Source organism: Oryx dammah, unplaced genomic scaffold (genome assembly GCF_014754425.2).
Source record: "Oryx dammah isolate SB20612 unplaced genomic scaffold, SCBI_Odam_1.1 HiC_scaffold_24, whole genome shotgun sequence".
Lineage (NCBI taxonomy): Eukaryota > Metazoa > Chordata > Mammalia > Artiodactyla > Bovidae > Oryx > Oryx dammah.
Genome location: NW_024070208.1, coordinates 21,546,707 through 21,569,640, shown reverse-complemented (window position 1 = coordinate 21,569,640; position 22,934 = coordinate 21,546,707). Strand labels below are relative to the sequence as shown.

The 22,934-nt window shown below is 41.8% G+C and overlaps 1 protein-coding gene across 6 annotated transcripts in view; it reads left to right on the top strand.

The window, feature by feature from the left end:
- Nucleotides 1–21,860, top strand: part of NEK5 (NIMA related kinase 5) — a 62,467-nt gene extending 40,607 nt beyond the window's left edge. For 2 of the 6 annotated variants that reach the window (XM_040266997.1, XM_040266994.1), the window contains 8 exons: nucleotides 1,406–1,498; nucleotides 4,806–4,892; nucleotides 5,118–5,186; nucleotides 7,751–7,877; nucleotides 12,742–12,876; nucleotides 14,599–14,736; nucleotides 20,418–20,514; nucleotides 21,095–21,860. In XM_040266997.1, coding sequence (XP_040122931.1) covers nucleotides 1,406–1,498; nucleotides 4,806–4,892; nucleotides 5,118–5,186; nucleotides 7,751–7,877; nucleotides 12,742–12,876; nucleotides 14,599–14,736; nucleotides 20,418–20,514; nucleotides 21,095–21,365 — 1,017 coding nt within the window. In that variant the 3' untranslated portion in view covers nucleotides 21,366–21,860. The remainder of the gene's footprint in view (nucleotides 1–1,405; nucleotides 1,499–4,805; nucleotides 4,893–5,117; nucleotides 5,187–7,750; nucleotides 7,878–12,741; nucleotides 12,877–14,598; nucleotides 14,737–20,417; nucleotides 20,515–21,094) is intronic. The other 4 variants (XM_040266995.1, XM_040266999.1, XM_040266996.1 and 1 more) reach the window with 4 other exon arrangements.
- Nucleotides 21,861–22,934: the final 1,074 nt, after the last annotated feature.

Genomic DNA, 22,934 nt, shown 5'->3' with positions numbered 1-22,934 from the left:
CATGGATGGAGGAGCCTGGTAGGCTGCAGCCCATGGGGTCGCTAGAGTCGGACATGACTGAGCGATTTCACTTTCACTTTTTCACTTTCATGCATTGGAGAAGGAAATGGCAGCCCACTCCAGTGTTCTTGCCTGGAGAATCCCAGGGACGGGGAAGCCTGGTGGGCTGCCGTCTATGGGGTCGCACAGAGTCGGACACGACTGAAGCGACTTAGCAGCAGCAGCAGCAAACCAAGAAGTATGCAGAAAACATCCTGGGTGTCGTAAATGGCAAGGTGATGTAATGTTAAACTAACTTTTGCTTGGTCATCCTTAACACGCAAACTCAGGGTATGTAATGTTAAACTAACTTTTGATTGGTCATCCTTAACGTGCAAACTCAATGGTGTTGGCGAGAGTGAGACAGAGAGACCAAGCTCGGGTATGAAGCAGGGTCTGCCACTTTATTCTCTTAGGGAGTTTTTATACCCTGAGTTTGCACGTTAAGGATGAGTGACTGAGTGACTAACACACACAGCACACAAATACGCAACTGATTCTAAAACCTGTACCCTTTCTAGCATAGACGCTTCTACCCATAAATATTTGGAAAGATAAGACACGCACGTGTGAAGCAGTGATGGGGTAACTGAATCTGGTTAAGCCCTGTGAGTGCATGAGAGTAAACATGAGTGGGGTGAGCTGGTGGAGGAATTTTCTGGAAGAAGAGAGGTGGGGCCCAAACTGGGCCTGAGAAGCAGAGTGGAGTTTGGAGAGGCAGAGCTAAAGAGGAGGGCGTCTGAAAGGACCACACAAAGCTTCAGGCCTGGGTGCCGTGGGAGGGGCAGGCTGGACATGCTTATCACCAGAGCAGTACCTGCATGCTAAGTCGCTCAGTCGTGTCTGACTCTTTGTGATCCTATGGATTGTAGCCTTCCAGGCTCTTGTCCATGGGGATTCTCCAGGCAAGAATACTGGAGTGGGTTGCCATGCCCTCCTCCAGGGGATCTTCCCGACCCGGGGATCGAATCCCCATCTCTTACCTCTTCTACCTGCGGTGGCAGGCGGGTTCTTTACCACTAGTGCCACCTGGGAAGCCCAGAGCAGTGGTTTGGTTAATGGTGGAGAGCCTCGTGTTATCCTCAGCCCTGGTTTTTAAGGCAGGTCTGGGATGGGAAGCCTGCATGCAGGAAAGATGGACAGCAGACTTTTCTAGAGAGGCCAGGAAAGAAGCCCCCGGGGGAAACGGAAGGCAGCCATATAGGACAGAGGCCATAAGGGAGTTCTCTCCAGCCACGCCCCCAGAGCCTCCCTGGGCCAGTGTCCTCATGAGACCCCATTCAGGTCTAGCAGCTGAGGGTCAGCAAGTGGCCTTCAGAACCGACGCAGAACCAACCTTGTTGATTGTGTATAATTTATGTTGAAGGAGGACTCAAAAATGAGCTGGAAAACCTACTTGGTGAAGAAGAGTGACCTGCCCATCCCCCATGAAGCATCTGAGGAAGAAGCAGCTGTGCAGGTGATGGTTATTGTTAGACGATGCTGCGTTTTCCAGTGAGTCTGCTCCAGCCTAGTGTTCCCATCCCTCCTTGTGCAGTAGAACCTCATGGGAAAGTTTTAAAAACTCAATCAGGACCCTCTCTGGTGGTCCAGTTGTTAAGATTCCAATGCAGGAGCACGGGTTCCATCCCTGGTGGGGGAACTAAGATCTGGCACGTTGCATGGGGTGCTGCTCCGCAAAAACAAAAAAACAAAAAACAAAGCAATCAAAAAAAAAAAATTAAAACACCTGGACTCCATCCCAAATGGTCTGGGGTGGGACCCAGGCATCTTGTTGTCAAGAGCTAGCTGGTGAGTTCGTGCAGCCAAGTTTGAGAACTGCTTCCGGGGTGGAAGAAATTTCTGTTGTCCGATGGTGTTTGAATCTGAGTCTCAAAGACACCTCTCAATAAATCTCACAGTTAGTTTATCTTCAAACTTACCTTTTTAGCATTAATAGGGCGATGGCACCCCACTCCAGTACTCTTGCCAAGGCTGCAGTCCATGGGGTCGCTGAGGGTCGGACACCACTGAGCGACTTCACTTTCACTTTTCACTTTCATGCATTGGAGAAGGCAATGGCACCCCACTCCAGTGTTCTTGCCTGGAGAATCCCAGGGACGGGGGAGCCTGGTGGGCTGCCGTCTGTGGGGTTGCACAGAGTCGGATGCGACTGAAGCAAATTAGCAGAGCATAGGGAACTGTGCCGAGCTGAATGATCAGATGGCTAACAAAGGACTTCTTCTTTCCTCTGGGAGGTCTTTCCCCTTCATCTTCAATGAGGTGCCCCAAGGGCTTGATTGAGGGCCGGTGAGAGGAAGCCATGTTGAGTGCAGTGAAGCCTGAACAGCCTCCTTGAATGTTTCTTTTTGTGAAAACCTGGGGACCTTCACAAGAGGCAGTGCCCAGAGCTCTAAAGCGGACTGAGGTTAAATTTTCTACCCAGTGGGGTGAGTGGGGCTTCAGGGTCTAATAATGTTTGACACAAGTTTGAACCCTGGGTCGGGAAGACCCCTTTGGAGGCGGACGTAGCAACCCACTGCAGTATTCTTGCCTGGAGAATCCCGTGGACAGAGGAGCCTGGGCTACAGTCCATAGGGTCGCAAAGAGTCGGACACGACGGAAGTGACTTAGCATGCACACACAAAGGGAAATAAAGCAATATGACACTTCTCATGCAATTGAGACAGTCAGACTACACCGTCAAATCAGACAACCAACCTCACAAATATAAGTAAGATAACAGAAGTCAGAGTCTTGTTTCAGAGTGTATAATATTGCAAGGCAGGAAAACACCCCTCCCAGGGTTGCGGGGCAATCAACCAGTAACAATTCAAACTGATAGATGTGAAGTACATACAAAGGGTGTGGTCCACAGACAAGGCAGTAATTAACATCTATGTGTAGGTATGTGTTAGTCCTTTAGTCGTGTCCAACTCTTTGCAACCCTATGGACTGTAGCCCACCAGCCTCCTGTGTCCATGGGGATCCTCCAGGCAGGAATACTAGAGTGGGTTGCTATTCCTTTCTTCAGGGGAATATATATATAAACACATGGAGACTCATAAATTTCTGGCTTGCAAGGAATAGTACATTTTACCAAGATGTGGAAGAGTAGGGAGCAAGCTTGTTTGTCGGGGGTGGGCCCTCAGGAGCTCCGCTTTGGCTGTGTTGAGTCAGGAAGATCTGAGAGACCACATCCCTGCTTCAGGTCTCTGCCCCGCTGTTCCCTCCACCTGGAACACGCTTTCCACAGACCATCCTTAGCCAGGGTCCAACACCATTCCAGGGCTTCAATCAAATGCCAGGTAGGCTTTTCCTACATTACTGTCCTCCTCTACTCACCTTCTGGGCTATTACTCTAACCTTCTTTTCTTTATAGCACTTAACACCTTCTGAAACGACATCATTGCTTTGCTGACTCATTTACCAGTAAAATGTAAGCTGTGTGTCAGTAGGGATGTTCACATTCTGCACCATCCCATTGTGCAGGGAGTGTCTGGTCCACAGTGGGCGCTCTATATGAGACTGTGGGGTGAATGTTAAAGTGAGGATGGTACCAAGTAGGCAGCTGAATTGAAAGACAATTCTTAAAGACATGTTTAAGAGTCATTGTATAAAGATCACATTTAAATCCCTGGAAATTACTGAGACCTCCGGGTATTGTGGAGAAGGAAATAGCAACCCACTCCGGTATTCTTGCCTGGAGAATCCCATGGACAGAGGAGCCTGGTGGGCTATAGTCCATGGGGTCGCAAGAGTCAGACGCGACTGAGTGACTAAACCACCACCATCTGTGTACTGAGGAAGAGAATGGCAGAGGGCCCAGCACTGAACCCCAAGAAAGCTCAGGGTCTAAAGTTCACCTCTTGACCATTCTTTGGAAATTCTTGTCAGTACTTTTACAGTCTTCTCTTCTCCTTTAAATTATCCATCAATTTTTAGACCCTCCCCTCCTTCCTTTGTGAAGAAGGAAATGGCAGCCCACTCCAGTGTTCTTGCCTGGAGAATCCCAGGGATGCGGAGCCTTGTGGGCTGCCGTCTATGGGGTCTCACAGAGTCGGACACGACTGAAGCGACTTAGCAGCAGCAGCAGCTCCTTCCTTTGTAGTATCACGAGCTGTGCACTTTTTTGTTTTCCTGATTAAGATCATAAGCTTCTTAAGGAAAGGATCTTAGAGTCAGAATTATCATCTCTGTAAATTTTTTATTTATTTATGTTTAGCTGCATTGAGTCTTCATCGCTGCTGGTGTGCTCTCTCTAGTTGCGGCAAGCGGGAGCTACTCTTCACTGAGGTGGGCAGGCTTCTCATTGCGGTGGCTTCTGTTGTCACCGAGCACAGGCTCTGGACCTCGGGTCTCAGTAGCTGTGGCACTCTGGCTTAGTTGCTGCAAAGCATGTGGGATCTTTCCAGACCAGGGATCGAACCCATGTCCCCTACATTGGCAGGTGGATTCTTATTCACTGTATCACCAGGAAGTCCCCAAATTACATTCTTGAATTAGATTAGGTTGTATGGGGCTGAAGTGATAAATATTGTCACACCGTAGAGTTGCAATGCTGGTGTTAAATGCATTAATATTTCAAGTTAATGGACCTTGTGGCCAAGCTTTTAGTGGACTATCATTAACTTTCCTTTGCAAAATGCATGCTTTTATTCTCAAAACAACCGTCACATTCATTCAAGAAATCAAATAATCTAAATAGACCCTGCTGTGAATTCGGCAATTGTGAAAATATAATTGTTTGATCAATAGTAAATGCTAGATTTTATTTTTTCTCTAAGTTTCAGGATATCGAAAGAGACTTAAAACAAATTAAACCTCAGAACATAAAGGAAAGTAAAAGTTCGGAACAAAAATATAAAGCTCAGGTAATAAACATTTTGTCTTAAATTTTTGTATTAAAATTCTGGCTGGGTCTCTGCACCCTGTAATCCAGTCACCTACAGGATTTCACCTCCTACTATTTTATGGAATTGCCTTATTTTGTGATATTAGACTAATGGTTTTAAGTATCTGTAATGTCAAATTGGGAGTTGTAATTTTAAGGTTGTCATTAGATTGCAAAACTAAGATTTTTTCTTGCTTTCTTCTAGAGATGGGTAAAATTTGAAATTAATTTAGATGAATGTATTTCTGATGAAAACACCCTCCAAGAGGAAGAGGTATGCCATTAAGTTAAATTTCTATTAGTAGAGATGAGGGAATAAGTGTCTTAGTAGGACATTTCATGAAATTTTCCCATAGAGGGTAGGGAAAATTTTCTAAATGCTTCCTAGAAGGATCTCTAGTGTTCAGACAAGTCTTCCAAAATACTTAACCTTCTCTTCTTTTTAAAATTGAAATTATTCATATAAACGGATTATTCCGTTTTACTTTGCTATTATAAAGAAGGTATTTTCCTCCCAACAGTAACTTTTAAATTATAGCCAGATTAAAGTAGAAGACATAATATTAATATATAGTCAACAACTAATAAACTCACCTAAAATAAATGAGCATGTATATCTAAGTTGAATAACCAACAAGAACCTACTGTATAGCACAGGAAACCCTGCTCAATATTCTATAAGAACCTAGTTAGCAACTGAAAAAGAATAGATAACATTTGTATGTACAACTATTCTTTTTCAATTGCTAACTAGGTTCTTACCGAAACTTTGCTATGCATTTGAAATTAATAGAACGTTGTTAATCAACTATACTCTAATATGAAATAAAAAGTTTAAAAAACAAAAATAAATAAGTGAGCTGGTATCTTGAAACCATGCACATTTATTTTGGATATTGATTAGTTATTGATAACTTTATACTGGTCTTTGGGTAAATCTCAGTTATGTACTAGGGATCTCATTGAAACAGCAATAATTGCATGAATACAGTAGACTCAAACCTCATTTTATGACTTGATTTCAGCATCTTTTTTTAATCCCATTTTTTACTAAAGCTGCTAACCAATATGAAAATTAACTGATTTGTGTTTCCATTTCACCTCTCCAAATTGGCCTTTTAAATTATCAAAAGTTAAGTATGAATGTGTATATCTCTATGTATATTCATTACATACTCAATTTCTTTCATTGTTTTATTAGCTTAAAAATTTTTACTGTTATCATTTCTTTCAGATTTGTGTGTTTGTGTGTGTGGTGAAGGTCCATTATTTTAAAAAAATAGACTTCATGTTTTAGAGCAGTTTTGGTTTCATGGTAAAATTGAGCAGAAGGTACAGAGATTTCCCATATAACTCCTGCCACACACACACACACACACACACACACAGCCTTCCCTCCCATCAGCACCTCCCACCAGAGTGGAACATCCATGACAAATTAGCTACCACATAATCAGCGCTCATCTCTGTTGACAAGGAGAAGAAATGGACAGATACATTCCTGTTTCTACCTTGTTCCAAAATGTATGTCAAATACTCATTGCATATTGATGAACCTACACTGGTCCATACTAATCACCCAAAGTCCATAGGTTATGGTAGGATTCACTCATTCTGTGGGTTTTGACAAGTGTAGAATGACATCATCATAGAACCATTGAAAAAGAATAGATACATTTATATGTATAACTGAAAGAAATTGAAAAAGAATAGATACATCTATATGTATAACTGAATCACTTTGCTATGCATTTGAAACTAACAGAACATTGTTAATCAACTATACTCCAATATGAAATAAAAAGTTTTAAAAATAAAATTAAAATAAATAATAGTTTTTTAATTTTAGAATAAAATTATAGAATCATACAGAGCATTTAGAATCATACCGAATATTTTCACTGCCTTAAAAATCCTCTGTGCTCCACTAAGTTTTGAGATTTTACCAGCATTTTGCTATATAAAGATTTCAGTGGAGTGTTGGTAGGTAGTACTCACCTCTAACTGCTAGGCTATAAGTGTCCCAGAGCTGTGAGTACCAGAGGGATTAGCTCTGGGGACCCAGAGTCTGAGTTGGAAGCTGAGGACCAGTCCCTCCAGTGCTTCTGTGAAATGAGGTGCTGAAGTTGGCTTCCCTGATGGCTCAGATGGTAAAGAACCCTCTTGAAATGCAGGAGACCAGGGTTCGATCCCTGGGTCGGGAAGATCTCCTGGAGGAGATGCAGCAACCCACTCCAGTATTCTTGCCTGGAGAATCCCATGGTCAGAGGAGCCTGGCAGGCTATTGTCCGTGGGATTGCAAAGAGTCAGACATGACTGAGTGACTAAGATTTTCAAAGTTGGCCTTCTAGAAAAAAGAATGGGGTCCCAAAAGTTTTATGTACCAATTTGTTCATCCTTTGTTCTTCTTTGCTGTGATATGCTTGAAACAGAGTGATCATTTTAATATTAATAATGGAATGTTAGGAGCAGTTTTAGGGACCTGACTGGCAATGTTAAACCTTAAAGCAGGGCGTGGATGAACTCATCTTTAGAGTCCTGTAGCATGGAACAGTAGGGGGATAAGATAGAAGGAAGGATGTCTGCATCAAATTAGTTGCCACACGATCAGTGCTCATCACTGTTGACAAGGAGAAGAAATGGACAGACACATTCCTGTTTCTACCTTGTTCCAGAAGAGTTCCAGCTTTAAAAGCCTATTGATTCATGTAATAAACATATACTGAATACTCATTGCATATCTTGGTAAATGCTGCTACTGGGAATACAGAATAATTTTTAAACTTTTCCCCAAAAAATGTGGCTTATTTCTCATGAAACACTGTGGAATTGCTTTAGGCAGTGGATATACTGAATGAAACTTTGACCTCTGAGGATGGCATGAAGTTCATGGAATATAAACGTATGAAGGGGCAGGAAGATTATACAGACAAAGCATTTGAAAAACTCTGTTGCCCAGAAGCAGGTATGTGTCCCTTGAAGGCTGCAGATGAGAAGGTACTGTTTTATTGACAACCCATCTCGTATGCTCTCCTCGCTCATCTCCTGTGACCTGACTGTCCCCTGCCCCCCACCCCTCCCTGAGCTGGGCAGAATCTGGCCTGATTCCACCGGCCCGCAGAGATCACAGCCCCAGAGACCCGCCTCCTCTCTGCTCCGCACTGCTCCCGGGGCATTTTCAGCTACTCCCTCAGCTTCCACTCCTCCACCAGCAGCTCCACACTCATCTGGCTTTCTGAGGATCTCCTAGATGGCTCCATGGACAAGTCCCATTGTCATCTCAAACTCACTGTGTGTATGATCAATCTTCTGAGCCCTTTCTTCCCAGGGAGTCTTTATTTTGGGTGATGCCGTCACCAGGCTGACAGTCCTGCTGTTATGCCTGGGGTGGGTTCTACTCTGAGATGTCCCTGAGTCTCCCTCCTCCTCCTCCATTCTCTCTGCCCTGTCCTGTCTCAGCCATGTATTTAGTAGGAAGTGCGTGGGCTTTGGAGACAGAGTTCCAATCCCAGCTGGTATTGCTGCTTTTTGATTGTGCAGCCTTTCACATGTTACGTCAAATCTCTGAATCTCAGGCACTTCCCTGGTAGGCTAGTGGTTAAGACTCCACACTCCCAATGCAGGGCCCACAGGGTTCTATCCCTGGTAGGGGAACTAAGATCTCACATGCTGTGTGGCCAAAAAAAAAAAAAATCTCTGAACCTCAGTTTCCCCTTAGGAATGAGGATACTAATGCTTGCCACACAGACTTATTGTAAAGACTAATGTGAAAATGGACATATTAGGTGCTTAATTTAATAGATGCTATTTCCCTAATTTTCCCTTTCCCTTCCCCTCACTCATAGGAGGGCTGCTTTACTCTCCTGTGCACCCACCTTTTCTCTAGTCTTTCCCTTTCATTCTGTAAATATTGCTATAGTCATCTTGTCATATTATTATCCTACTCAAATTTTTAAAATTAATTTTTGTTGGAGTATTGTTGGATTACAATGGTGTGTTAGTTTCTACTGTGCACCAAGGCAAATCAGCTCTATGTACACGTATACCCCCTCTTTTTTGGATTTCCTTCCCATTTTCGTTACCACAGAGCACTGAGTAGAGTTCCCCTGTGCTGAATCGAATAAAGATTTTTTTTTTCCAGGTGGAAATGAGGCATTATCACAATGAAATGTGAGTAGAGTTCCCTGCTCAAATTTTGTTTTGATAATGCCCATAAGATACAGTTCATTGCACAAAGTAACACGTTATGCTGCATGGCGTGGTCCCTCTCGATCACCCCTCTCTCTTCTTGCATTGATGATGGGGTCCGCACAGCCTGTTGGAACCGCATCTTCTCTTGCAGCTATGTGAGCATTTACGCGGCCTGACTCAGCTCAGTTTCCTCTTCCTAGAATAATACACGTTGCCTCACTTCCACCTGGAAAAATCTGTATCAGTTCAGCAGAGAATCCCTAGCTTCTGCCAGACTGCTAGGTGGAAGGGACCTCAGAGATGAGTGACACCTGACTGCCTTCACAGTCATAGAACTGTCAGGAAGCAGTGAAAGGCGGCACAAAACCTGCTTTTTGAGCCCCAGTACTAATCATTAGTTTGATACTGAAAATGGACTCAATTTAAACTGGGTTCCTGTAATTATTATTCAGGCTGAACAATTCCCCATGTGTTTCTTGACCTCTTTCTCTTGTGAATTATGTGCTCATATCCTTTATCTATTTTTCTACTGAATATGTCATTTTTTTAATTTATAAGACTCATTTAACTAGAACCTTTGCCTGAAATACCTATTGCAAATATTTTCCCCAGTTGATCTTTAGATCTCATTGACAGTATCAATAGCAAATATGTGTGTGAGTGTATATGTGTGTGTACTTATAACTGGGGAATAAACTCCATAAGAACCATGCAGAGCAAATGAAGGAAACCATAAAACCTTACTGAGGTAGTTAAAGACTGTTTGAATAAACGTAGCAAAAAGAGTCAGACACAACTGGACAACTGAACAACAACAACAACAGTACTGTTATATATTAGAAATATTCATTCCAAATAAATATCTGGATTTGGGGCAATTTCAATCAAAAGCACAACAGGAGTTTTTTTCTGGTGTAAAGAGATTTTGGCAGATTGCAGAATCTTGGAGATCCTTTTTTAAAAATACGTATTTATTTATGGCTGTGTCGGATCTTACATGTAGTGCTTGAGCTGAGTACTTGCAACTTGAGGGCTTAGTTGCCCCATGGCATGTGGGATCTTAATTCCTCAAACAGGGCTCATACCCCTGTCCCTTGCATTGGAAGGCAGATTCTTAACCACTGAACCACCAGGGAAGTCCCTTGGAGATTCTTAACTAGCCAAAACATCTAGAAAAGAAGAGCAGTGAGTGGTACTTGTCTTCCAAATATCAAACTATATTATATAAATTACAGTGATTAAAACAATATGATACTAGCAGCAAAATTTTAAAAAAATTATTGAAAAAAGACAAAGTTTAGAAATAAACTCTAGTATGTATTATAATTTAGCATATGCTAAAAGTCACATCATGTCAATGGGAATTAAATAAATGAATTAAATAAATGCTCTAGAACTAATTGGTTAACAATTTGGGGGGAAATTGTGAAATCAGACTCTAGATAATGATACAGCAAAACAAATTCCAAGCTAAAATCAAAGGGTTTATATGTTAAAAGTGAAACTGTATGTTATAAAATAAAGTGAAAGACGGAGAAGGCAATGGCAACCCACTCCAGTGTTCTTGCCTGGAGAATCCCAGGGATGGGGGAGCCTGGTGGGCTGCCGTCTATGGGGTCGCACAGAGTCGGACACGACTGAAGTGACTTAGCAGTAGCAGCAGCAGCTTTTGTTCTATCTTGTACAGAAAACAGTAATAGCATCATTGAATATGTTTTTTTCAGAACCATATAAATATGTCTGTAACATTAATACTTCCTTTTAAGACAAATATAAATTCAAAAGAGATTTTATTTAGAGAAACTGTTCTAATTAAAATTGTTTTCCTTCACGCTGTTTATATTTAGATTCATAATTGTTGAGAGAAAAGAATTCACTGTAAAATAATGCCAACCTATATACTGTAATAAATTATTTTGTACTTAAAAAAAAATAAAAAAAATAAAAAAAATAAAGTGAAAGAAAATGTATTTTTCAAATAGGGAAGAATTTGCTATTCAAAATACATAGGAAAAAAAATCACAGAATAAATTAGTAATAGATTCCACTTTAACAATGAAAGACTTTGGTGAAGCAAATATTACTAGCTCTTAGAATTGTCATTTTCAATATTTTACCTAGGGAAAATAGTCATAAATGTAAAAAATGAATTCATTATAGTGTTGTTTATTGTAGTAAAAAATTCTAGCAATCTAAAAATCCAGCAAAAGAGAATTAAGTTAAAATGTATTCATAAAACAGGATACCCACTTTGCTTTAAAATAGTGGTATAGAGCAATATTTAATAATTCAGATAGGATATATTGCTAATTGGAAAGAACAAATTATAAAAGGGTGTGTAGTATTTGGCCCATTTTTTTTGTTTCAAAACGAAGCAAAAACAAAACGCAGGAAGGAAAGTTTGCAACTGTAATTGTCTTCTGGACAATGGGATTGTGGAAATTTTGGTTTTCTTCTTAATTTATCTGATCTCCAAATTTCCTATAATGAAACATAGCAACAAATTTTCTAAAAACCATGTTACTTTTGAAATTAAGGTAGGGGACTTGGCTGCTGGTCCAGTGGTTAAGAATGTGGGCTTCTACTGCAGGGAGCACAGGGTCAACCCCTCTTTGGGGAACTAAGGTCCCGAATGCCACAGTGTGGCCAAAAAATAAAGTAAGGTAATGGAATAGCTGCATTTCCGTGGAAACTACTAAAGTTCACATAATGCCCATTCATTGAGTGCTGTTAATATTTCTTTAGCATTAAATATATTGTCTAGTCAATCAAATGTTAATAATAAAAATGAAACAATTTTAAACCTGTTTATAACTTCAGAACTTAAAAGTTCAGTGGCCTGAAGTAACGAATACCATAAACTTGATGGCTTATTAACAACATTTATTCAATATTTCACACATTTCTGGAGGCTGGAAAGTCCAGGATCATGATGCTGGTAGATTCAGGGTCTGGTGAGGGCCTAATTCCATCTTTTTGCTGTGTCCTCACAAACCAGTCCATCCTAAAGGAAATCAGTCCTGAATATTCACTGGAAAGACTGATGCAGAAGCTGAAGCTCCTGTCCTTTGGCCACCTGATGCGAAGAGCCGATTCATTGGAAAAGACCCTGATGCTGGGAAAGATTGAAGGCAGGAGGAGAAGGGGGCGACAGAGGATGAGATGGGTGGATGGCATCACCGACTCAGTGGGCATGAACTTGAGCAAACTCCAGGAGATGGTGAAGGACAGGGAAGCCTGGTTTGCTGCAGTCCATGGGGTTGCTGAAGGACTCAGCGACTGAACTACAACCCTTAGTGGAAAAGATGAGGGAGCTCTCTGGGGTCTCTTTCGTAAGAGCATTACTCATATTCATGAGGCTTCACCCTCGTGACCTAATCACCTCCCCACAGTCCCTCCTCCTAATACCATCACCTTAGGCATGAGGTTTGGACATTTGAATTGGTGGGCAGGGGGTAGGGGGTCAGGGAGGGATGGTGTGCAAACATTCAGTCCATAATAATCGGTATTAGAAGGATGGTGGTGACTTCTGTTTTTGAATGTGCCAGCTGATGGATTCCAGGTTTCCTAAGAACCATGTGGTGCTATTAGTCACGCTTTGCTGCTTTGAGATGAACGAGTTATTTCCTTATACCCAGAGCTGTGTGTTCCGGATGCCACTGCTGCAGGGCACAGGAGACAGTGGGCCCCAGGAGCTCCTCAGACTCTGCTGCAAATGATGGCCTCGGCCGGGGTCACCTCCACCTGCTCCACCTGCTCCGCCATGCCTGAGGGTGAGGCTGACACCAGTGGCTTAAATCATCAGCAAGAGGAGAGAGAGGCCCCAGACACAGCTGTGTTCACCCCAAATGCCAGTGCTCACTCTGACCTGATAGTTCTCACTTTTCAGTATGGTCCCTATAAGAATGAACGAAAGAAAAGTCACTCAGTTGTGTCCGACTCTTTGCAACCCCATGGACTGTAGCCCACCAGGGTCCTCCGTCCATGGGATTCTCCAGGCAAGAGTACTGGAGTGGGTTGCCATTTCCTTCTCCAGGGGATCTTCCCAACCCAGGGACTGAACCCAGGTCTCCCGCTTTGCAGGCAGGAGCTTTACCCTCTGAGCCACCAGGGAAGCCCTACAGTCCCTATAGATTTGTATCAAATACTTGTCAAAAGATACTGTTTTAGATTAGGCTTGTGGCTCAGATGGTAAAGAATCTGCCTGCAATGTAGGAGACCCAGGTCTGATCCCGGGTCGGGAAGATCCCCTGGAGAAGGAAATAGCAACCCACTCCAGTATTCTTGCCTGGAGAATCCCATAGACAGAGGAGCCTGGTGGGCTACAGTCCATGGGACTGCAAAGAGCCAGACACGACTGAGCAACCAGGGCTTCCGCTTCCTACCTCTGCAGAGACTTGCCTACTAATTATTCTAGACAATTGACCACTGTAGCTGTGAGAATGTAAGGGAGGAAAGATCCAGGCTCCCACCTCCCTCTCAAGGAGGGGCAGGTGGCTTCATTTGCTTTCCTGTGCTAGCCCAATAACTCTCTTGCAATGTCTTGGAGGGCCATTTTTTTCATCAGTAACATCAGAATTGAAATATTAGCTATCCCACAAGATTTAGAGAGTTAGTGCAAAGATACACATTAAATTGCTTTGTAAGCCAGTGTACTATTTCAGTGTTGGGACTGTTTAGAATGTGATGGTATTTTCAACCTAAATTCTTTTGTTTACATCTGAGCTTCTGGCATAGTCTTTCCTCATCAGAGAGTCCCTGCAATACCTAGGCGTGATCTTACAGGTGGTGGAGATTTTTATTGCTTATTTCCTATGTTCTTGATAACGTGGGGCTGTGTGTGCTAAGTTACTTCAGTGGTGTCTGACTCTTTGCGATCCTATGGACTGTAGCCTGCCGGGCTCTGCTATCTATGGGATTCTCTAGGCAAGAATACTGGAGTGGACTGCCTTTCCCTCCTCAGGGGAATCTTCCTGACCCAGGAATCAAGCTTGCTTACATCTCCTACATTGCAGGCAGGTTCTTTATCTCTAGCACCACCTGGGAAGCCCATGTGGGGCTGAGGGAGAGCTAAAATTTTTGTCCATCTTATAAGTTGAAGTCTGTAAGTACTACTGAAGTTAGTAATTAAAAGTGTTTGAATGGACCCATATTTATACTCTTACAAAATATATCATTAAATTCACAGAAAAGGGCTTGCAAACATAATACAATTTAATCCATCCTAAGCCAGTGAAACAACGAGGGAAACTGAATTTAAAATAAACGATAGAATAGAAATGTCAACATACCAAAATAGCCAGTTTGCAAAGCAAAAAATGACTCTCCTGCCTAGTAGCTCTGTGACAATCATACTGTCACTAAACTTTTCTTAGCTTCTTTACTCATAAAATGAGGGGTGGGATTAGGTTATCTCCAAGGTTCTTGCATTCTGTGATTTTAAAAGCTCCACTGAAGAAGCATTTTTATTGTCACTAATCCAGTCTCCTTTTCAGACGGCCGAGTGATTGAGATTGAAGGCGGTCCAGAAAACAGGAGACAGTGGCAGCGAGAAGCACCGGGAACTTTACTGAGTGTTTTGGCAGGAGCACAGCTAACCAGTAGCTCGCTTTCTGCCAACGATGGAGAATGTGGTATGTAATTTAAGTACATCCCCAACCCCCTGAAGAATTTTGTCAGACATGTAAATGCAGGACGGGGATAAGAATAGCCTGGAGAGAGAATTGAGAGGGTGTCAAAGCCTTTTCAGAAGCTGATTTACTTTGTCCAAGCCTGTTCCAGATGCATTAATGAAAGACTTGAGCTTCTGAAAAAAGTGGAGTCATTTTCTGTAACGGGATTGGTTGATGAGTGATGAAAATTAGGTAGGAAGGGCAGGTGGCTTTGTAGATGATGAGCTAGGGCTTAGCTCTACTTGACAGAGTCCATTTAATCTGACAGCTATTCAGCAGACTCAAATTACCATGCAGTGGGCAATAAAATACATCTTAATATAGTTTTTTTTGGCTTTGGGGATTTCTTTTTTTTTTTTTTGCCTCTAACTTTTAGCAAGATTATGCTTGTGTTGGCTTCAGAAGTTGTTGTTTTCTAAAGGTTGAGGGAATTTGCATCACAGTGAGGATCTGGTGTGAACTGCCATGAGAAAAGCCATCTGGGACAGGCAGGTATCAAACAAAGAACACCTGCCCAGGCAGGGCTTTGGGGCTTCAGAGATGCGAGGCTGAGGGGGCAGGGGGGCCTGGGTACCAACCTGAGAGTAATGGAGGCTGATGAGTGCTTAAAAAGTGAAAGAACAACAGGAAAGTATATTGAGAATAATGCAAGAGGCATAGCTGACTGTTTCTGAAGAGTGAGTCTGCCAGTGTGTGAAGTGCAAGAAAAGGGGAATCTCTGTGAAAGGTGTCTTTCACAGAGACGGCATTTTATTATCGAAGGAACATTTCAGGTGGGAAGGATTTGCAGATCTACCCACCTGAGAGACTGAGAAAGTATAACTAAAATTTAGGAGCAGTAGAAGGGGCCAGGGTCCCTGAGTAGTTGGAGTTCTTCGATATTATGACTTATCTCAGCTGCCACACTTAAAACTCAAGGCTTGGGTGGAGTAGGTGGGGAGAGAGAGAGAAAAATGGTTCTCTGTCTTCAAGGCTTTCTTTCTAGTAACTTCAGATCACAGGCTGCATTCTGATTGCTGATCAGCTTCCTCCCCTTCTATCCTGGGATAAAGGCATTGTCTGTAAGATGGGGCTAGAGGCTGGGGGGTTGGGAGGAAGCTTTGGGCTGCCCTGGATTAGACTGGAGGCCAAGGGCTGGGGTCCCAGACCAGGGAGGATGGAGGTGCCCATCTTTCAGGACACTGTGATGGTGAAGTGACATGCTGGTGGCTATGATTTGTCTTCTTGCATTTGCTCCTGCGATTCTTTGAAAGAATCATAGAAAACTCTTCATATGATCTTGCATGCCACATGAATTTATTCATGAACTTACTGTATTTTTGCATGTAGCTTTACATTAGGCATATATGAGTAATTGATCCAACAAGTGGGACGCAAGATAGGAACTTGCCTTTCAGGGTGGCGTTCAAAGCAAAGCGTGGATATTTTCTTTTGTAACCTGTTAAGGGTGTAGGCGCCCCCTCCCACTCCAACTGTGCTTTTTCTTTTAATATTTATTTTTTTATTTGGCTGTACCAGGTCTTGATTTTGCCATGCAGGATCTTTAGTTGCAGCATGCAAGCTCTTAGTTGCAGCATGTGGGATTTAGTTCTCTGAGCTGGGATCAAACCTGGGCCATCTGCATTGGGACCACAGAAGGCTTAGCCACTGGGCCACCAGGGAAGTCCCTGGCTGGACTTTTCATTGGTCTTTCAGCCTCTAACTGTGTGGTTGGCCTCACCTCTTCTTTCCTATCCCAGGAGCAAGCTTGACTTCCTATCTCTGGTCGTCTTTCTTTAGCTATCCCTCTGCACCTGGGATTTCCCTGGTGACTCAGCAGTAAAGGATTCTCCTGCAATGCAGGAGACGCTGGAGACATGAGTTGTATCCCTGGGTCAGGAAGATCCCTGGAGGAGGAAATGGCAACTCACTCCAGTTTTCTTGCCTGAAAAAACCGCATGGACAGAGGAGCCTGGTGGACTGTGATTCATGCATGGGGTCACGAAGAGTCTAACACACCTGAGTGACTAAGCACGCACACACACACTGCACCCCTGCCAGATAATATTGACACTAAAAAGGACCAAGTCTCTTCTCTGCTTTAAATCCTGCAAAAGATTCTCCCTCACCCTCCAGATAAAACCCAGATTGTGCAGACTCTAAGCGCCTTTAAGACCAAATGGCCCCTCCCAGCGAACTTCAGAACCCCTGGCACTTGTCTTCAACTATTCTTCCTTCTGTTTAGAATGCAAGCCTTCCTCCCTTTACCAAAGTAATTCTCCTTTAAGATTCCTCTCTGATGGAACTCCTGCTCACTTCTGTAGCGATGTTTTATCAGCAGTTACCCTTCCCTCCATACTTTTCCCTGTACTGCCAGACAGAGCTGGCAAAAGTGTCTGGAATATAGGAGATTCCTAATAAGTTAATAATTTGGATTATATTTATTATGTAAATTTAGGCCATAAGAAGATGTAGTAGTGATTTTATTTGAATTTTTGATTGCTATGAAAAACCTGGATCGCAGCTAAATTACTGCCTGTGTACCACTGACAGGCAACCACTGTTTTATTTATTTTTTTAATATTTAAAAAAATATATATATATATTTTTTCTTTTGTCTGGCTGGGTTTTAGTTCCATCTTGCAGGATCTAGTTCCCTGACCAGGGATTCGATCCGGGTTCCCTGCATTGGGAACGCAGAGTCTTAACCACTGGACCACCAGGGAAGTCTTAGGTAACCACTGGTTTAAGTGCTTGAGAAAACATCAGGGCATGTCTCCTTTGTATTCATCTAAGTTTGGGTTCCCTGCTTCGTATCCTACAAGACACTAATTCTCTGATCATAAAAATCAAGTTCACGTTGATTTTCTGTTTAATAGCTTTCTTCCTCGCTAGGCTACAAGCTTCTGAGGGCTTTGTCTTGATCACCACCCCACTCCGACTCTCTATCTGTGGTGCCTGCTATCATGTCCAGAACTTAGTAGGTGACCATGTCTCTGTGAGTGAGAATACAGCCACAGCGTAATTTTTACTATCACTTTATGTAAAGGCATGGGTTTGCCAGTGGCTGTATTGCCATCAAGCTGGATAGGAAATTACAACATTAAAATTTATTCTTACGGTACTGTAGACTCTTTATGAAGACTGTCTGCATGTGTAAATTCTAATAACTTTGATTACATGTGTAATAGACACAATTTATAAAGGCATTTATGGATTCGTTGTCATACATTTAACTGCGATTCATATATCCTCTGTCGTATCTTTGGCTTAAACATCCCAGTTTCTTGAAAATAAACTCCTCTGATGCATCTTGTTCTAAATTCCATTTAAAATTGAAAGATTATCAAGTACATGTTTAATTAGTCCTAATTTATTTAATTTGTTTTTAATTGGAGGATAATTACTCTACAATGTTGTGTTGATTTCTGCCGTACCACAACATAAATCAGTCATAAGGACACATATATCCCCTCCCTCTTGAACCTCCCTCCCACCCCCCAACCCATCCCACCCATCTAGGTTGACCCAGAGCACCAGGTTGAGCTCCCTGTGCTATGCAGCAACTTCCCACTAGCTGTTGTGCATATGATAATATATATGTTTCAATGCTTCTCTCTCAATTTATCCCTCCATCTCCTTCCCCACTGGGACCACAAGTCTGTTCTCTATGTCTCCGTGTCCTAATTTTGAAAATTTAAAATAGTAAGACTTTATAAAATCCTTTTAAATGAATCTTACTAGTAAAAACTACACTGTTTTAAGGAGGATAAGTTTTTTTTTTTTAACATGTGCATAATTAATTCAGGTCAGTAATTTTGTTTATAGTTTAGCCAGTCCAAGGGAATCCTTGGTGGGAAGGCAACCTCTGTTTTTCTTGTGTCAGTTTTCAGGGTACACAGTTGCCTTGGTAACATCATAGTTGCACATCTTGATAACAGCTGATTTACATTTCTGTAGTCAGCCTTTCATTCTTTCTTCTATCCTGTTAAACAAAAATAAGAGCCTCCTAAAACTGCCTTCTTGAGACAGGAAAGTAAAGCTATCAGATTCCCATACCAAGAATACTCTGTTTTAGTAGCCAGACTAACTCATAAACGAGATATATGAATCTACTTCATTTATTTAATGCACTTTAGGAAGTGATACGAGCTATGATTTGGGATGAACTGTGTTCATTAAAAATAGGTCGATATTTAATTACTGTGTGGTGAAATTTCAGCTTGTGAGCGTATACATGGGTTGTCATGTAAAAGTTTACAAAAATATCTCTGCTTTTAATTCCACCTTATGTTTTCATTTTTATGAATATACCAGAGTGACATAAGGTTAAAGATGTGTGCTTCTATAGTAGTAGGATAGTGTTAGCTGCTCACTCATGTCCGACTCTTTGTCGCCCCAAGGACTATAGCCTGCCAGCCGCCTCTGTGCATGGCATTCTCCAGGCAAGAGTATTGGAGTGGGTTGCCATTCTCTTCTCCAGATATGTGCTTAAGACTAAAAGAGTTCTTATAGTAATTTATATTTATAAAATATAAATTTTAAGGGCTAAGAAAACATTGTGCCATTTTATTGGGAATGTTTTCTTTGTTATTAGTGTATAAAATAAGTGTACCTTACAATCATTGAAATCTTAGAGCTGTTGAGGGGATGCTGGTTCCTGTAAAGAAATGAAATATTTTACTATCTTTAGTCTGATCTTTTCCCCAAGAGGAACGAAAGTACGCTTTAAATAACAACAATGAATTCACCCCCTCACCTCCACCCTCACCAAAAAAAAGATAAAGTTGTGGGTATGTGCTTTGGGTTTTCCCTGCAGACATCAGTGATTTACTGTTCACTATTTTCAGCTTTACCATAAGCTGAATACTGTGTATAAAAACAGTGAAAGTGAAGTTGCTCAGTCGTGTCCGACTCTTTGCAACACCATGGACTGTAGCCTATCAGGCTTCTCCATCCGTGGGATTTTCCAGGCAAGAGTACTGGAGTGGGTTGCCATTTCCTTCTCCAGCGGATCTTCCTGATCCAGGGATCAAACCCGGGTCTCCTGCATTACAGGCAGACGCTTTACCCTCTGAGCCATCGGGGAAGCCCCAGAACAGTGAAGGGTGGTCCAGTAATGTTAGCAGCCTTCCCAGGTGGCGCTTGTGGTGAAGAATCTGCCTGCCCGCACAGGAGACGCAGGAGGCAGGGGCTCAATCCCTGGGTTGAAGAGATACCCTGGGGCAGGCAATGGCAGCCCACTCCAGTATTCTTGCCTGGAAGACTCTGTGGGCAGAGGAGCTCGATGGGCTACAGTCCATGGGGCTGCCAAGAGTCAGACAGGACTGAGCACAAATAATGTTGCCAAGTCTTACGTTTTTCCAAGAGCTCCTTATATTTTCTATACAATCAAACTTCGACCCTGAAAGTGGGGTTAGTTTGTCTCTTCATCTCTGATCATTATTTCTCTCACTTCCTTTTTCTTCTCTTGTTGTGTTGCCCACTACTTTCAGTACAACGTGGAATAGTTGCTGTCCATTTTTATCTGTCTTATTCTCTGCTTTAATGGAATCATTCAAAGGTTTTACCATAGTGGCTGATGTTCAATATAGACTCTAGGTGCATGCCCGTCATGAGGTGTATAGGCTGGGATGCTTTAATCTCTGTCATTTATTTAACAGTGGGATCACTGAAAAAAGATAAGAGGAAGGTGGAAGTAGCCTCTGACATTGAAGTAGATGCAGAACAACCAGATGCAAGATCTGATGACGATGATACGTGAGTAGATCATTCACAGAGGCCTACATGAAGCACAGAATATAGTAAAAATGGTAAAAAGTTAAAATGCTCCTGTCGAGGCATCAAAGATAGCCTCAAAGACTCAGCTAAGGAGACCAGTGTGTGCGTGTGTGTGTTAGTTGCTCAGTCGTGTCCGATTTCTACCCTTTCAGAATGGGTGGGTCTCTGGGTAGTAGCTGCGAGACCCTGGGCACTTTTTCAAAATCTCTTTGAGCCCAGCTTATTTGTGAATTGATGATGATAATGTCTAATATACGGCAGACATTTCATTATCTTTTTTCTCTTCCTGCCTCTTCTTTTAAACATGAGTTTAATAGATATTAATAAATATCATAAAGGTTGTAGAACACAGTTCCAGCTTAACAAAATATCGATTCTCCCAACATTGGATGTTAATTATCCTAAGAAAAACCAGACTGATAAACAATTTATTACCTGGCTGAAAAAGCAACTTTAATATTGCTCAGTTGGGGACTGGGGCTTAAGAAGGGACACATTTTCACGTCTTCATCAGTGTTTTGATACCACAAAGTATATTTTTACTGTTTTATTATTTCAGAAATTTTGAAGAATCTGAAGATGAATTGAGAAATGAAGTTGTAGAATCTCTGGAAAAACTGGCTACTTTCAATGAGGCAGAAAAAAGAGAAGAGGTTTCTAGTTCTTCTAAAGTTGCTGGAAACTTAGAAGAAACAGAGGGGATAGGCATGCAGAAATATTCAGAATTAAATGAAGGTTTGGAGAGTATTTTCATTCCATCTGATGACAAAATTTGTATTGGTGATGAAGATCAAGGAATATCAACCAACAGTCAAAATATTCAACTGTGATCGTTGAACTTTTTCTTAAATGATGTTTGTATGTGTTATAGTGTCTCTTTGGGAACAAGTCATAAATATTCATTTATTGTAAGGGTTTTTCAGTAATCCCAAGGCTTTATTAGTTTTTCTCTCAAGTTAGACAGTGGGGCTAACTTTTGAATGTAGAAATTCATATTTTTACTTTAACATTTCTATGAAGAAATCTTCCAGATTCTGTATGTGGTTGGCATCGTAACGTGACTTCCCCCCCACACCAAGCACACCCAAAGATGTGAATATATTTTTACCTGGCAAAGGGGAATTAACATCACAGGTAGAATTAAGATTCCTAACCAGCTGACCTTAAATAGGGAGGTTATCTTGGATTATTCAGATGGGCTCAGTGTCAGCACAAGAGTCTCTGAAGGTGGAAGAGGAAGTGAACCAGAGAGGTGGCAGCTGAGGGGGTGGTTCAGCTCGATCCTGCCGGTTTTGAAGATGGAGGAAGGGGTCTCATGCCAAGGAATGCAGGCAGCCTCTCTCTAGATGCTGGAAAAGCTTTCATCCCAAAAGCCTGCCAGAGGAATGCAGCCCTGCCAACACCTTGATTTTAGCCTCATGAAATCCACTTTAGACTTCTGACCGATGGAACTATAATACATTTTTGTTGTTTTAACCAAGTTTGTGGTCATTTGTTAGTGATAGAAAACTAATATAGATTCATTCATTTAAAATAATGTTATTTTATAAAACCATGATTTCTGACATTTCTTAGGGTATACTGAATATGCTTTTTTGAAGCTGATGTTGACACTGATGGAAGTTAAGTAACTGAGCAAGGAGAGGAATTGTGTATCAAAGAATCATTTTAGTGTCGCACTGAATTATTTTCTAATAGTTTCAAATGTATAAACTGGAAGGCAGGGACTATATCTGGTCTGTATTTCTCATGATAGTCTTTTTTTATATATAGTGGTTAGCCCAGTGCCAGAAATGTTTAATTGAAAAAGCTAATACAATTTCTTATTAAGACTGTAAGCTCTTTGAGACAGGAACCTAGACTTCAACTTTTTTTTGTATTAATTGTAACAATCCCAGGGTTGAACATGTCTGGAGCTTAATAGATACTCTTATTGTATCTGCTGTTATGAAGGACAGAGTGGTTATAGCTAAGTGGTAGAATTCTGACCATAATATCTGGTCTTTAATGAAAGTAAAACTAAAATGGCACATTGATACATTGCCAAACCAAGAAAACAAAGAAACTACTGGTCAGACCTGCATGTCTTCAGAATTGTTAGAAAATTCATGTGTCTCGGTAACTATGAATCTATCAACTTGATCATTTTTTTAAATGATACCAAGAAGTATATCAACCCTTAACTTCCAAGTGTCTTGTAATAGTTATATATGATCCAAGTGAGCACACAGCACTAGGCTACTGGAACTGATGCTTCTCTAAAGCCAAGGGTGGCCTTAATTAGGGTGGGGAAAGAGGGTAAGAATCAGCAGAGGAATAGTGGAGACGAAGGGTAAATCATAGGGGCAGAATTTGATACTAGAAATATGCACAGCTTCTTGTTGTGGCTTAATGGATGT